Below are 17,712 nucleotides of genomic sequence, written 5' to 3'. Positions count from 1 at the left end.
TACAAACTTCGCCGGATTACATGGGTATGGGTGCAATTTTTATCATTCAGTATCGTATCGAAATAGAACGCACGTTTTCGCTATGTTCCCGTAATAGTTTTATTCAGCGACCTCTCAGGTCGTCGAATGACGATTCCCACCGAATTTACTATTTACTAAATCCCTAAACAAATCGATTTTCCAGAAAAATGTTACGCACACATTGAGTGTATAAGATACTGAATAGAGACTTTGTTTTGGTCACGTGAAAAGAATGGTCACGTTACAAAATATTTTCTGAGCATGTGACAAAAACAAGCGCTTTGATGTTGTTATAAAATAAAATTTCGATAAACATTTCTAGCAGTAACAGAGTTTTAATTCAAAATTTTAACAAAAGACGCAACTTGGTTTTAATACCGATCAACGCGGATGGTGCTGAAATACTATTTTTGTAGGTTTTTTGGTTTATTTTGGTCACATGATCAAAACTTGTTTTGATAATGTGATCAAAAAAAGCGTGCTCATTTTCATACGCTATGTTTTTATTAAGAAATATAGACTACGACAAATATGTACTAAAGAAATGTATTTTTTTTTATTATAAAATTTAATCTCGGAAGCGTTTCTCAAAGTTAAACATACTTGATTTACGTAACATTTACAGAGGATATATGGAACTACTTCGGTTTCAGATAAGACGTATCGTCTGCGGTATGGTAAATCTGCGGGCATGCTTCGCTGCCCACAAAAAAAGTGGGGTAACGATTTGGACAAAACAGAAGTTTGAACAATGTAATTTGTCACTAGATGTCATCTCACGCTGCCAAATATTTAATATCCAGACATTAAAAAACAGTCAAAATTAAGAGCAACAGCAGGAATGCCAAATTGAAAATCAATCGCATCAAGCATCGTAAAAGCAGATTCGGTGTGACTGGGTTTTTGCATGAGATATTATGAAATGCGCAGCGCAACTCACCGTTACAGACAGTTATTGAGGAAAACCTGTTTGGCACTAATATCACATGACCGATAGCATTTTATTCCGCCAACATCATGAATTTTATCGGTATAAAATGTTTACCTGTGGTATTATTTGTTGAGTTGACAACGGCGGATTTCATTCCAATGATGTATAAAAATAGGAATTAACGTGAGTAGCTTTTAGTCATTTAATGATATCGTTTTGATAGCTCCATTTTTTTTTTTCGTAGTTCGGTTTCGACAAAATTGTTTTAGCGAGAAAAATCTTTTGTCTATAAGGTAGTTCTGCACGTTCGGGTAATTTTGTTTAAAAATGAAGACTTTGATTAAATCCTAATATTTTTTAAAACTTCAGAATAAACTTAGAAATTCCAACAAATAAAAACTATAAGGTCGTGTGCTTTATTTTTTTACTAAACAGATTTGATTTTTTTACAAACTGACAAAAAGGCATGTAACTGAAACATTGGAACTATAGTAAATTTTGAAATTGACAGCGTGTTTGGTCTTTATCTACTTCATAACTACTAACTGACATGAATTTATACGCCTATAAATATTGATAGGCCATTCTATATGAGCGAAAACCAATGTCTTTGCAAAACAGTAATAGAAACACTCATAATTATCAAAGATAATTATTTTTGATATTTAAGAAATACTTTTTCAAGTTATTCGATATATTTGCATTGATAGGAGATATATGGTTATTTCTGTGTTATGTATCCGATTTACATCATTCAAGCTATAATTTATAATGTTCGCCATTTTGGATGCAAAAGTCGCAAAACCTACTTTTGGCGTTATGTAAACAAACGTTTAGATATAATTTAACAGCGATTAGTCTGATACTGCTTTCGCTCCATTTGGTACTGAATCGGTATCTTATTTCAATGACTACCTGAATCAACCATTTACAGAATCTGAAATTGAAAAGTTATCTAAAACTTGAAAAATAACAAAGCTAGTTTTCCAAAAGATAATATATTGAACGAGTACATTAAACACTCGAAAGACTCATTATTACTATTGTATTGTAGTTTGTTTAACCTTATACTTTATACTGGGACTGTCCCTGATACATGGTATTGTAGTGCCCCCACCCTGGTCACTGTACTTTACTTGGGTTAGTGTAAAAAATAACGTTAAATGTAAACAGACCAAGGGCAAGGGGACTACAGTCAGGGGACTGAGTCCACCAATTACAATACTGTAAGGTTATTCATTTTGGGGAAAAACAATATGTTGACTAAACTAGGGTCTGGTCGCGACCCTATAGGCTGGTAGCGCCCAAGACAAGGCTGGTAGCGCCCAAGTTAAAAGGCTGGTAACGCCCGAGTTCAAAGGCTGATAGCGCCCGAGTTCAAATTTATTTCAAAGTTTAAAATAAACTACTGACAACTTTCCTTTCGGCTTCAAACAACTTTTATTTATGGGAAGCCTTAACAATAACTATTAATTATAACTGAATAAAATAATCAGTAATGAAATATAAACCATGAAAAATATCAGGCAAAAGTCGTGTAGCAGGCGGACCGAGAACCAACTCTAAAATTACAGAGTTTTTTAAGAGAAAAACAGCCAAATACTACTAATAAAATAACTGTATAATTTAATGATAATAAGTACCGTGCAGTTTCAAAGTTTGAATAATTCGTATAGGTTTTAGAAGCGTAAAATTAATAAAAAAATGTCTAAGAACAAACTGACAAACAGCCTTTCTATACGAGAAACGGAGGCAAAGTAATGATTCTAGCGTTCTAATAATTAACCTTTGTGGTATGCATGGTATGCAAATGAGGATGAATACCAGAATCTAAATTAGTCTGAATAAGGTCAAAGTCGGAAATACCCGGACAGGTCCGTAACCGAGTTGATGCTACGAACTTACTTCGGCCGACCATGACGTCATTCGGAATACGAACGTTTCCTTCTATGCAAGTAAGGCGGAGCTTAACCTCTAAACTAGTGTAAACAAACAAAGTCGGACAGAAATAAATAATAAAACAATATAGAACGCTACGAATCAACACTACATGCCAAGTATTAAATATCATTTACTTGACAATAAAAGTTAACTATTTCTGCAGAATATGAAGCGATTTCAGTCCGCTTGTACGAGATTTTAGTCATCCGGTGCATACGTACAAAATTCCAAGATGGTTGATAACTGTCAAAATTTCAACTGACATAAACTTTTATGAAGTTTTACAAAGTCAACAATGGACATTACATGAAAACCTCGATTTAATTTAATACAGCAGGTGATTGTTGATTGAACTGTTGAATAACTCAGGCTGACATTGCGTACTTTTATAGAAAATCCCTGTGAAAGCTAGAATTACAGTTTCACTAACTGACATAAGTAGAGTTCTAACATTTTGAAATGTAATTTAGTAAACAACAATTTAACAATGCGACTGGTTATCAGTCAATGTCTGGAAATGTTACAGAACAATGAACTGTGATTAAAAAGTAGCTGACAGATAGCCTGACAATTTTAACATCAAAAATGAAAACTACTGATAGGCCGTAAAACAATGCAAAACAATTGCATAAAAACAAGGTCGTGAGGCATCCTGCCTCACATTACCCTCCCAACTGACAAAATTTCGTCCTCGAAATTGAAAAACTACAGCTTGTGACACAAAGTACAACAATAATAATTACTTTACAACAACAATGATGAGAATCATAATAATTAACAACATGCATTAAATACAATTAACATGTGTATGCACCCGGTGGTCTACAGACATAGCGATATAATCATGTTCATTTAAGAATATGGTTCGAATCTTTGTACTGCCATTACACAGAACTTGTTTCAATAACTTAAATACATTTGCACTATAATTGCTTTTAGACAGAAGGTAGAACACACATGCACAGATTGCATTTACAGATTTCCAAATAATTAATTCTCAAATATGTCATCAATTTAATAAATTTCATAGATGCAACATTTATGCTATGCATTTAAAAAATTTCACATGTACCATGAACAACATTTATAAATACTGAAATAATTTATACAGACACCTGAATTCGAACCTATAACCAACACTTCATCTGGATTTTAGGCAGTACCATACTTAATAATAAACAATATTTCGGACAAGTACATAAGAGTTTGCCTGAGCAACAATTAAGCAATTGTGTCCTTTAAGTAATACAATGTATAACAATATTAATAACGGCCTTCTTAACGATAAATAACAATTGTAACAGTTGTTTATTCCAGGGCTCAGTAATATTCAATAGTTAAACTTGAAATGTACCAAATACTTTAAACAGAATGTTGAAATTTTTTCAAATGATTACTTGTAACCACTGACTGACAATAGTGCTAAATGAAGTGACAAAGTCGAAATCTACTTTCGCTTATAAGTTAAAATACCAAAGATATACTTATGACTTATTATATCAGAGGTAAACATTGCAAAACACTCTACCTTTAATCAACTGTTACTGTACGGATACCAAAAATATTACAAGAAAAGAAAATGTGGTAATAATAGCATTTTACGAAAACGACTAGTTTACTATTTAAAGCTTAAAACCCTACTAAAATGTCACAAAATGTAGCCCAGACCAAAATATTACACTTAAAAATTTTTCTAACATACAGTATTATTAAATAATTATAAAATGTGAAATTTCCTCACGAAAAGGGGGCCTATGTTTGGATCTTCCTGCGGGGTTGTCGACCAATCCACCTCTGGTGTATCCTCAAGCGGTCCATACAGTATTCCTCAGGGGGTCAGAATTCTTATTGGAACCTTAGAAAAAGCATCTCAGTAACAATTATCAACAGATCACCTTCCAGAGCTCTTGGTTGGTCATCTGTAACTTCACTCTTATTCTTTCCTGTATAACCGTTCCGTTCTCTCTCATGCAAACTCTCAATACATTTAAGGTAAGGTTGACTGACAATCCCATGCATTCAGTTGATTCTTGTTCTGTCTCTATCATTATCATCTTTGACTTGGAATTAAAATGTTTAAGATTGTTGGATTAGCCTCTCTTAGTCCATTTATAAAATTTATAGGGTTTAAGGTCGATGGAATGATCTCCCTTGGTCTATCACTAGGTCCTTAGTTCTGTGGTCTAGGTTGAGTGCTATGTATGCTGACAATTCCCTTCCAACATCTCTCTTCCTAGGTAAAAAAAGCATTTAAGTCTGCATCATCACGAGTATCACGGGGACCAAGGAGCCGTTCTGTACTAGCCCCTACAGCCACTCGACTCCTCACACCCTGATATCCCGTCAAAGGTTCATCCAGCAGGTCAGCCTCTGACTGCTCATCAGAGTGAAATTTTTTCCCTTTGTTCCAATCCCCTACCCATATATCCCCCAGGTACCTGACACTGGTCTATAATACCATCGGCCAAGGTCCTGTCCGCGTATAAAGGAACTGATCCACAATAATAAGCATAAGTACAAAAATCCCTGTTTCCCCCCATCCCCCCAATACCATATCAGTTCCACCTTGCAAGGCTTTGTTCCTGACCCCCGGGGCCCTGGCTTCTCCACTGGATATGATGCAGTACTTGCCAGGATGGATAAAACCCTGGTCTTCTGAAACTCGGTCCTCCCCTGAGCGCCTGCGCCAGGTCACCTCACCGGAAGGCGTGCCAAATACCACCGGCTGACTGCCAGCTGGTACCAAGTTGTCTTTGTACAAATCACCACCGTCCATTGACTGTAACCGCGACCTTGACGTTGCCTCCGTCTCACGGGCGATTGACAGTGTACTGGTGGTGGTAGAAATCTGGGTAGATAAGGTGTATCTGCTTAGGTTTTAAACGTAGGTACTTGGTTGGTAATCATGGTCTATGTCATGCTGTGCTTCAGTAGATGGTATATCACCTGGGTCCATGGTAACTTCCCTAATGGTCTCCATCATGGACTGTAACTAAATTTGTTTTATTTAAACAACACACACACACAAAAATTATGTATATTTACTTTAACTTTTACTAGTACAGTAAATATAAAATATTTACAGAATTTAAATATTCAAGGTTTTGGCACTTAATTATATCAATAATTAAAAGGTACAAAATGTTTTGTATGAATTAAACAAGTTTAACACTGTTCTTTAAAGCTAACTTGGTAACAGTTAACAGTTTAACTGGCTTGATCTAAGGAACTGGTTTTCCACAGCTTGGAAACAGCTGTTTCACATCTAGGTCAGGAATGGTACAAGTTACTAGTATTCAATGAAATTATTTGTTACCTAAGCCTGGAAGCGGCTTTAGCGCTATACCCTGACCTGGTACCGGTCACAATACTAGCCTGGAGACGGCTACAATATATAATAGAATGGTTGTTTAGATATTTAATAAGCTGCAGTGCGCGGCTCTATGAAATGTACCAAGAACAAAGTACACCAAGCTCAACGCGCCAACAAAACAACACACAAAAAAAAATCTTACCAAAGTCTGGTAACGACTTTACCAAAGGCAAGGTCTGGTAATGACCCTTACAAAGTCTGGAGGCGACTTTCACAACAAAACAAGTCACTGGTGGTTATACTAGCTTTGTACTAAATTTTTAACAAAGGCTAAACTACTCCTATATCTACTGACTTTCTTACTCTCCCAGGCTTGGAAACAGCCTTAAGTTGCTATCTATTACTTAAACCTGGACTGAAATCTAAATTTTATATTAGATTAAACATGTATAATATTTTATATAAAAAAAATAATAAGGCAATTAAATCAGCACTGCTAAAGAACAGCTCTGACTTCGGTTAAATCAAGTCCTCGACTCCTCGGTATACTGGGGTGGTTTAACAATTTGATACACCATCAATGTAGTAAATATCTAGGTCAAGTTCACAAATGTTTACAAATGTCACACTCGCTTATCGATCGATACTGGCAGTAAATAAGGTCACTGGTTATGATGATGTTTGGTTCTGTATCCTGCGAAGCTGCATCTTTCTGACTGAGAAATATTATGTGCTCGCTGTGAACAACTTCTAAATAATCATTTGTTCATGGTAGCGTTTTTCAACAAGTTTATGGAGTGTAGAGTTCGTATCACTGGATCCGAAATGAAAAACGGATCCCACCGCTGCTTACCAAATTCTGTAGTGCCCCGACCCTGGTCACTGTACTTTACTTGGGTTAGTGTAAAAAATAACGTTAAATGTAAACAGACCAAGGGCAAGGGGACTACAGTCAGGGGACTGAGTCCACCAATTACAACACTGTAAGGTTATTCATTTTGGGGATAAACAATATGTTGACTAAACTAGGGTCTGGTCGCGACCCTATAGGCTGGTAGCGCCCAAGACAAGGCTGGTAGCGCCCAAGTTAAAAGGCTGGTAACGCCCGAGTTCAAAGGCTGATAGCGCCCGAGTTCAAATTTATTTCAAAGTTTAAAATAAACTACTGACAACTTTCCTTTCGGCTTCAAACAACTTTTATTTATGGGAAGCCTTAACAATAACTATTAATTATAACTGAATAAAATAATCAGTAATGAAATATAAACCATGAAAAATATCAGGCAAAAGTCGTGTAGCAGGCGGACCGAGAACCAACTCTAAAATTACAGAGTTTTTTAAGAGAAAAACAGCCAAATACTGCTAATAAAATAACTGTATAATTTAATTATAATAAGTACCGTGCAGTTTCAAAGTTTGAATAATTCGTATAGGTTTTAGAAGCGTAAAAGTAATAAAAAAAAATGTCTAAGAACAAACTGACAAACAGCCTTTCTATACGAGAGACGGAGGCAAAGTAATGATTCTAGCGTTCTAATAATTAACCTTTGTGGTATGCATGGTATGCAAATGAGGATGAATACCAGAATCTAAATTAGTCTGAATAAGGTCAAAGTCGGAAATACCCGGACAGGTCCGTAACCGAGTTGAAGCTACGAACTTACTTCGGCCGACCATGACGTCATTCGGGATACGAACGTTTCCTTATATGCAAATAAGGCGGAGCTTAACCTCTAAACTAGTGTAAACAAACAAAGTCGGACAGAAATAAATAATAAAACAATATAGAACGCTACGAATCAACACTACATGCCAAGTATTAAATATCAAATACTTGACAATAAAAGTTAACTATTTCTGCAGAATATGAAGCGATTTCAGTCCGCTTGTACGAGATTTTAGTCATCCGGTTCATACGTACAAAAATCCAAGATGGTTGACAACTGTCAAAATTTCAACTGACATAAACTTTTATGAAGTTTTACAAAGTCAACAATGGACATTACATGAAAACCTCGATTTAATTTAATACAGCAGGTGATTGTTGATTGAACTGTTGAATAACTCAGGCTGACATTGCGTACTTTTATAGAAAATCCCTGTGAAAGCTAGAATTACAGTTTCACTAACTAGTTCTAACATTTTGAAATGTAATTTAGTAAACAACAATTTAACAATGCGACTGGTTATCAGTCAATGTCTGGAAATGTTACAGAACAATGAACTGTAATTAAAAGTAGCTGACAGATAGCCTGACAATTTTAACATCAAAAATGAAAACTACTGATAGGCCGTAAAACAATGCAAAACAATTGCATAAAAACAAGGTCGTGAGGCATCCTGCCTCACAGTATATTGGTGTTATTGTACCAATTTATAGAAACAAATGGGATGAAAATTACCCAGATAATTATAGGGGAATCACAATCATAAGTTGTCTTGGTAAATTGTTTACCTCAGTATTGAATAATAAAATACATGTAAACACTTTTTTTGGAAGACAGTGGTCTACTAATTGCAGAACAAGCGGGTTTCAGAGAAAAATATAGTACGGTTGAACATATCTTTTCGTTGAAAATGTTACTTGATATTTATGAATAATGGTAAAGAAACGCAAGTATAATTTATTAAGACTTTCAAGGCCCTTCTGATACATTTACATTCACATACATTGATATGCATTTAATGCAATGAAGTGCAAGGTAGCGTTCAGTATTAAAAATATTTTGCCCAGATCACGGCCTATTGTAAATCGTGACTAATATTTGGAGAAAGTTACGTTAGTTGAAGTATAGGTGTATGTTTGATAGATTCATCAGAATATTGTTTCATAAAATAATATAATGCCATATTTTTTCAGGCACCTATGTTGTATTAGCAATTTAGCATGGATGGGTCCATTCGGCAAATGCAAATTGTCCAAAATATTTAGCACCGAAAATCTTTATGCCTTATGACACAGGCCGTCTTTAAGCAGAAAAACACACTGATAAGCAAAATGGTGTGTATTGTTTGACTGAAGAGTGTTAAAAGTCTATGACACATGATGTATAGAATCAGACCAAAGTGTTTTTATTAGTACATACCACAACTTCACTGGCAGCGAAAGTTCACCTTTATCATATTCACTTGAAACTGATACGTTGTAACAGAAGTAATGGAATAAGTGTTTACATGTGCGTGCCTGAAGCAATACTGATTTTGATAGAAATAGCTTGTACTTAGTTATACATACATTAAATGCGTTTTATTTGCAAAGAAACGTGTCTTACAATCAGTTAGATTGTCTAACACAAAAATGTCTGGTTCAGTAGCAGTTTTCATTAATGTCTGAATAAACAAAAACTAAAACAATAAAGACATGAGTATAGCCTCAGTGCCATGTATGCATGCTAAGAAAAAACTAGAAAATACTTGTATCAAGAGTATGCTTACAGGACTTCGATGAAGGACTCCGGTACTTTTGCCAATCCTTTTGAATTCAAATTGCGTCTTGTTGTAGCTGTGTATATATATATACCAGGAAGAGGATGTAGGCACCTTGATGGAAACGTAATATGTGGAAAGATATGTTTGTATAAGGCCACATCCGCTTACACTTGTTAATCAATATTTTGTACAATTTACTGTTAAAATTTCATTTCTTGACATGTGTTCGTAAAATGTATCTAGAAAGTTCCGTGAAGCAACCATGCCAAGTAATTATTGTGAAACAAGTAAAAATATTTACTTATAATGCCTCTGTTTCTTGAGAAATCACTTATTTTTAGTTTCGAGGTCCGGTGTCTACGCTTCGAGCTACTGGGCACGGTAAATTGCGCTACGAGGTATTCTACGAGGTATTCTTTACAGATTGACATCGCATATTACGACAAGATAGGAAATTGCTACACTCTAATTCAGACTCTAAGAAAGATATATTACAATCGAAAAATATGCATCATTTAAGGGTTCTGGTATAGGTATTTAAACTAAAGTTCTGTATTAGCTATATCAAAATTAGCTGTGAAAAGTTTTAAAGCCCAAATCGCCGTGTGGGTATGTAATATTGAGAACATCAGGGATAGTCGATCCCTAGTTATTTACACTCAAACTATCGCCAGAATATTTTCAATTAAGCATTAAAATTTTCACGTTTCATTTTTGTCGACCAGTAAAGTTGAAAGTGTTATTTTTTCACGTTTAAATGACCTTTCGGCAAATATTGTAAGGTGCACTTATATAAACGTAAAATGTTTATGTAATTGACAACCTGACCATTGTTCCTTAAGATCAGTCCATCATTGATCGCGGCCATATTGAATAGGACAAGTATTTGCACACTGGGGAAAATATTTCATGATGGACCTGTCAATTCTTTACTTGTGGGTGAAACAGGTCTCATAAGCGTAAATACGACTAGCTTCTACTGATTATAAAACATACCGTACGATTTGTTGTGAATTAACTGTTGTTGTACTTTTAGTAGTTTAACCGCCACCCTTGTTTAAGAGCAACATTTAAAAACACGTTTTTTTCATCCTAAAGTAATAAGTAAGTAGACTCGCCCAGTTTAATCAATCTAGACGCATAATCTAACTGTTATATATAGAGCGCTTACTTCACCCGATTTACATTCGGAACATTTTCACGCGTTTCGGGCTTTATCGTATGTTTAACATGGGATTTTTGAACCGTCCAAAGATGCTGGAAATGTTTGTCTCATTGTATTTTTTTTAAATAAAAATGTTACTGCTTTCATTGTCTACCACTTTTTTGCCACCCTTGCCTGAAAAAACAGTAATGAGTTTGTACACTGTTCAGACAGTTTAACCAAACACAAGTTTACCTGCATAAACAGAAAGCATGATATGTCACCATGCGCGGATCCGTGGGAGGGGGGGGGGGGGGGTCCGGACCCCCCCTGGAAAATCTTTAAAAAAGAAAAGAAGACAAGAAGGAAAGAAAATGTTTTTCGAAAAAGGCAACATTAGGACTGCATGTAAAGTATATGCGGCTGCTGCTACATACAACCCCGACATAATTCATATCATTTATCTAAAAGAAACTAAGAATTTAACCTTCAAGAAAGCTTGATTTTATCATTTTCCCAAATTTAACAGGCTAGTCCATAAAACTGTTCCAGAATGCAAAAAATGAAGTGCTAAATTTCAAAATTTCCAGGGTGTGGTGGGGGGGGGGGGGGGGGGCAGGGGATCGGACCCCTCTGAGAAAATTGGCTGTGTCCGTGCATGGTCACTATACCTGTCCAGTACTGGACATTATGGTAAACGCTTCTTTCCTGCACAAATGACAATTTCGCAACTTCTGTCCGGTTTGTACAAATTTCTGGCCGCGATAAACCATTTGACTTGTTCATACTTAATTAGCAATATTCTTTACTCTAGGTAAGAAGGATGGAGTCTTCAAAGGCAATTGAAAGCTGCTTGTTTCTCCTCTGTAATTTGCTTCTCGCGGAAAGCAAATCCGTTGAACTGATTGGTGCTGGAGCCTCGTTTCCGAGCGCTGTATATACACAGTGGATGAACGACTATAGGCAAGTAAACAGTAAAATCTCTCTAGAAGTTATAGTTTATTTATACCCCCGCGAAGGGGATATTAGAAATGCTCTCCGTCCGTGCGTGTGTGCGTCCGCCCGTCCGTCCGCAACGATCTTTGTCCGAAACATAACTCCAAAAGTACTGGAAGGATTTTCTTCAAACTTCATACACTGATAGAACACATTGGGAGGAAGTGTAGTGTGCAAAAACAATAACTCTACCTTGCCTATTTTTTGAGTTATTCCCCTTTATCTTATTTTCTTAAAAAATTTTGTCCAGAGCATAACTCCAAAAGTACTGGAGGGATTTTCTTCAAACTTCATACACTGATAGAACACATTGGGAGGAAGTGCAGTGTGCAAGAACAATAACTCTACCTTGCCTATTTTTTGAATTATTCTCCTTTATCTTATTTTCTTAAAAAAATTTGTCCGGAGCATAACTCCAAAAGTACTGGAGGGATTTTCTTCAAACTTCATACACTGATAGAACACATTAAGAGGAAGTATAGTGTGCAAGAACAATAACTCTACCTTGCCTATTTTTTGAGTTATTCCCCTTTATCATATTTTCTTAAAAAACTTTGTCCGGAGCATATCTTCTTTATGCATGGAGGGATTTTAATATATCTTGGCACAAATGTTCACCACCACGAGGCGGAATGTCATGCGCAAGAACCAGGTCCCTAGGTCTGAGGTCAAGGTCACACTTAGAGGTCAAATGATACAAGAATGAAAAACTTGTCCGGAGCATTGCTTCTTCTTGCATAGAGGGATTTTAATATAACTTGGCACAAATGTTCACCACCACGAGACGGAGTTTCATGCGCAAGATCCAGGTCCCTAGGTCTAAGGTCAAGGTCACACTTAGAGGCCAAAGGTCAGATACAAGAATGACTTTGTCCGAAGCATTTCTTCTTCATGCATGGAGGGATTTCGATGTACAGATAAGCTCACGCGGAAAACCCATTCTCCTCGATCCTCGAAGGATGGCCAAAACGAATACCAAGGCTCTGACTCGAAGTTTCTTCGAGTCAGCCATTTTCCGTCAAGGAATTTCGCTACCTGACTCCGAGGATTTATGCGAAGTCACTCGAAGGAAATCCTCGAAGTGACTCGAGATGAAGTCCAATTAGCGTAATACACACCTATATTGATTTCTTTTGTTTCCGAGTCACTTGACGGAATTCCTTCGAGTGACTCCCAGACGAATAATTAATTACCTGTACAAATTTAAATGAGCCTTCGAGTAGCTTCGAGGACAGATTTCAGATTACTCGGAGCAGGGTTATTATATTTTACATAGTGATACGCGAAATAACACAGTATTTGTAAATAAAAGTAATACTGAAGTATTTTTATCTTTCTTTGAAATAAACCAAATGTTTCTGTTTACTTATGATATTTTAGTACTTTTTGAGTGGATACGGCAGTAGTATTTTTATCCTATTTTCTTATTCCTTCCAAATGAATAAAAGAAAGACCATTTTCATGACGAAAATTAATCATTTCTCCTATAATTTTCATTAATTAATAAAGGTCACTTTTCTTTCACGGCCATTATCTTAACGTATATCTAGTATTATATAGTCTCTAATTTAGTCCATTTTACATCAGTTTATTTCTAAATTTAATTTCTACTGTAAGAAACTATTTCAATATAATATTTAACAAATCACTATTCTTTAACAGCAATTATTTGAAATTCTGTTTAGTTTTATATATTTCTTAATACTTAACAATTTACTTTTCTTGCGGGCGTAATTTTAAAGTTTATCTAATTATAAAGTATTCATAATTTAGTGCAATTTTCATGACTTTATTTCTAAATTAAATTCGCAAAGTCAGAAATAATTTCTATATCAAGATTTAACAAAGCAGTTTCCGTTAACGGCGCTCATTTCGAAATTTGTTTAATTATATTTATTTCAATATCACACTAAACAATTTACTTTTAGCGGGTATTATTTTTAAGTTTATCTAGTAAAAATTTATTTTTAATTTAGTGCATAAATTATTACACGACTTTTTTCCTAAATTTAATTCGCGTCAGAAATTATTTAAATATCAAATTTAACATATCACTTTCCTTTAACGGCGGTGATTTGAAAGTTTGGTTAATTTCGTATGATTAATAATTTAGTTTATTATACATAAATAATAAATATACTTCTTAATCTAATTCGCATGATCAGAAACTATTTTAATACCAAAATTCACAACAGTTTCATACATTCAATTAAAAAAAAGAAGCTTATTATATAAAAACAATCCGTCCAAGTAAGATTATACTGCCTCGAAGTTTCGTCAAATCATCTCGCGGCACTCGAAATGACCGATTTATTGTTTATTACAGACTCGGAGTCGCGCGGAGTGGCCATAAAATACCGGAAATCATTATAGTGTTACCTGTATAATTTCGACTCGGAGTTCCGTCAAATAATTTCTCGGAGTGACTCGACGAAATTCCGCTAAAGTAATAAAACTATAACAGTCGGTACTCCGAGTCAGAATTGGGCTGTACTCGGAGAAATTCCTCGCTATGCAAGATTTTTCCTTCGAGGAAAAACGGAAAGTGGGTTTTCCGCGTGAGCTGATCTGTAACTTGGCACAATTATACACCATCATGAGTCGAAGTGTCATGCGCAGTTCCCTTCTTTAGAATTACTTCCCTTTGTTGTTACTTTAAATAGCTTTTATTGTAACTTTTTCATTACTAGTCGTAGGGAAAAATCGAGACCACTTTTCTGTAGTACAAGATGCATGCTACATCCAATTTAGAGGTATATTTTGACCAATCTCTACCTTGTAAAGATTTTTGTGTGGACTTACATTTTTTTTTTTTTTTTTAAAAGATTAACTTCCCTCACTATAAATAAATTATATTGTAACATTTTTATAATTGACCGTAGGGAAAAACCAAGACCACTTTTCTGTGGTACAACATAGATGTTACTTTCCAATTTTAGGTGTATTTTAAGGTATCTCTACCTGGAAAGGAGTGTTTTTGTGGACTTAGAAAAACAAAAGACTTACAATGATTACTAAACATCCACAAAATTAAAATTCCATTTGCAAATACAGCTGCTAGAGTAAAGAAATTTGCTGTGACGGGCGTATATTGTGACATTCTGGCACTCTTGTTCCCTGTTAGCTTTCCATTTCTTCTTTTTACAGTAGCCATATAGAAAAACATCATAGCTATACTGTTCATGAAAATTAATAAAATTTAGCAGTAAACCACCTCACCACTGACTTATTCTTTCTTCCACATCTTTAAAACCCCTGATGCGGACCACAACTAAACAGTTCTTCAAAGCTTACCCCAAAATTAATACTTTCAGACACTAACATGCCAGGAACTTTAGCCTTCAATTATAATATGCCCGGCGGGGGGATTAGCCCTGTCTAACATGGCTCTTGTTTAATTTCAAATAAAGCAAATGAGGACAAATACTTAAGAACTTGGTAGTCGGAAGGAGAAACTCGTTACATAAAGTCGGAGCTTCGCAATCGCCTGATGTTAAGACATGAATTTAATGTTTTACCTACTTGGCCCAGTTCATGCAGAGAATGCGTTATCTTCAAACGAATTCTTTGCAAGGCGTACACAATATTCCAAATTTTGTAACATATAGAATTACAAACATAAAAAGAACAATAAACCTAGGGCAACACTAAACTTGAATAATGTTCAAACGGTATCAGGTAATTTATGTTAGTTATATAAAATTTTAGTCGGTACAAAAGATAACTGGTCAGTCAAAAGTAAAGTGTTATTTAACAGATTAAGAAGTCATGAGAATTATGCAGCTTTGTGCAGTTTAGGCGCAAATGTATACAATTGTAGTTAAATTAATAACCATGTATAAGCATCTATAAGCATTCCATTAGAAACGTGTGTAAAGAAACACCCAAGAATTGAAACAATGCAGGCGGATAGAAGAGTTATGGTTCTGTCAAAATGAGCCTAAATTCAATAAATATTTAAATATCTAGGGAAAATAATGGATACCCACGATTTATTGTCCGTTGAAAAAATACGATAATTAATATTCTGATATTTTGTTACTTTTTAGTTCATTGGAGAAAGTTTATCTGACATGAAAATATAGAAAACATTTTTCTTCATGTAAATTTTAAAAAATATGATGAATTGTAATAATCTAATACAATCACGTATATTCTATGTAGAGAAGTGTAAATGTAAGAACATTATACTATATTGTCATGAAATTTAGTGCATAGTTCGCTTCAGGTCTTTGATCTCATATTTGAATACAATTTTCAGATTGGTCAAAAACTTTTCTGTCAATACAATTATAGAAAACGGGCATAGTGATATACTTTTATGACCGTTAAAATAAGTATAGTGTATGTGTTTAAGTAGATATACGTACATTTGGGGTACATAATTTTTGGATTGATTTTACCGCCCCCTCCCCAACAAAATGATGACAGATATCAAATTAAGTGATTGTATAAAAAAAACATGAAAGTCTTAATGATAATTTGTTTCTGAAATATAATATTTTGCGGAATGTGCTAGTATGAAAGCAAGCTTTCGTTTAATTTACGGGTATAATTAAATAGATGGAGAGAAAAAACGATATATTTCATGATTAATGTTACAAAATGTTTGATTAAAGCACCATTGTTAACATATCATGTTATTGAAAATGCAAACCGATATAACTGTCAAGACTAAGGAAAATAATTCTTTGGGTTCCTGACACAAAAACTTCCGTAGAGTTCCGCTTAAGCCGGTGCTAGGGGGCGTGAGAGGTGTTGTACATTTCATTAACTCTCATGAACAGACTCAATCAAATTGGGGTTGTTACTATTCTTCTTGGTTGCATCCTTTGCTTCCAAAGGATCTTTTTACAGATTTTATTATCTATCTCAACAGCACTCTTTAAATAGTTGTTATATTTTCTGGACCTTTGGGACCATGAAGTCCATTCAATAGAAGGGTAATAGAATTACGCATAAGCCGGTGCTAGGGGGCGTGAGAGGTGTTGCACATTTCATTACCTCTCATGAACAGACCCAGTCAAACCGCGTTTGCTACTCTACTTCTTGGTTTCATTCTTTGATTCCAAAGGATCTTTTGATAGATTTTATAATTCATCATTTGTTGTCATCACTTAAAAAGATAACTATTAGCAATGATAAAATTGATTTTACGAACTTCTTTTTTTTTGCATGCAAAAAGGTATAATATATTTCATTGCCTTGGCAGCGGAAGTAAACATGTTGAATGAAGTTAATGATTTGATATCATTCGTCTATGTTTCAAAGGTTAAAACACTATCTACAGAGAAAAAAAGCAGAAAGTGCATATTTTTAAAAAAAAGGTCAAATTAATAAAAGCTTATCTAAATGTCTTGGCAACAGAAGAAAATACAAAATTATATGCCTTCCGTGATTGCCTGTCAGTGGTCACTGGGCATGAAACTTACATTCTTCAGTGTGTTTAGAATTTGAAATTTGACCCACGTGCCAAAACTCTTCTGGGGACATCTACTGAACATTGACATCCATGCTGTAAAGCTGGATAACCACAGTTCAAGGTGTTCAAAAATTTATATACCCTAAACCACTTTTAATCAAAGTTACTGTGACCTTTATCTCCTTGATTATTCATCCTTTATCTATAGAAAATTATGCTATAAAGTATGTTGACCATAGGCCAGTGTATTTTAAACCTAGTTACCTTGAATAGAATATAGAATATATCTCTGTGTTCCATGAAAATAAAATTTTAAGAAATAAAATATCAATAAGTTTCCATATTGCATTTCCATGTAAACTTGTTGGAAGATGCAAACTGCTGGAAAAATTACCATCACTAATTAAAATGAAATATTTAATCAGGAAGTTAAAAACAGAAACCAAAGATTCAAAATACTAACAAATCATTAGAAAAACAGCTCAGAATTTCAACATTTAGGAGAGCTGTACACT

General features: G+C 34.8%; 1 protein-coding gene across 2 annotated transcripts in view; it reads left to right on the top strand.

Annotated features, from left to right (window-relative positions):
• The first annotated feature begins 1,011 nt into the window (after window positions 1–1,011).
• The window catches only part of LOC123548654 (guanylate cyclase 32E-like), a 66,115-nt gene continuing 49,414 nt past the window's right edge, over window positions 1,012–17,712 (top strand). Inside the window, exons 1-2 of one of the 2 annotated variants that reach the window (XM_045336121.2) lie at window positions 1,012–1,135; window positions 11,594–11,742. In XM_045336121.2, the coding sequence (XP_045192056.2) occupies window positions 11,603–11,742 (140 nt within the window). In that variant the 5' untranslated portion in view covers window positions 1,012–1,135; window positions 11,594–11,602. Of the gene's footprint in view, window positions 1,136–8,126; window positions 8,244–11,593; window positions 11,743–17,712 lie in introns of those variants that run through there. The other variant, XM_053546274.1, reaches the window with a different exon arrangement.

This window comes from Mercenaria mercenaria, chromosome 6, assembly GCF_021730395.1.
Source record: "Mercenaria mercenaria strain notata chromosome 6, MADL_Memer_1, whole genome shotgun sequence".
NCBI lineage: Eukaryota > Metazoa > Mollusca > Bivalvia > Venerida > Veneridae > Mercenaria > Mercenaria mercenaria.
Note: the sequence above shows the minus strand (reverse complement) of the source record. Positions and strands in the feature narration are given on the sequence as shown.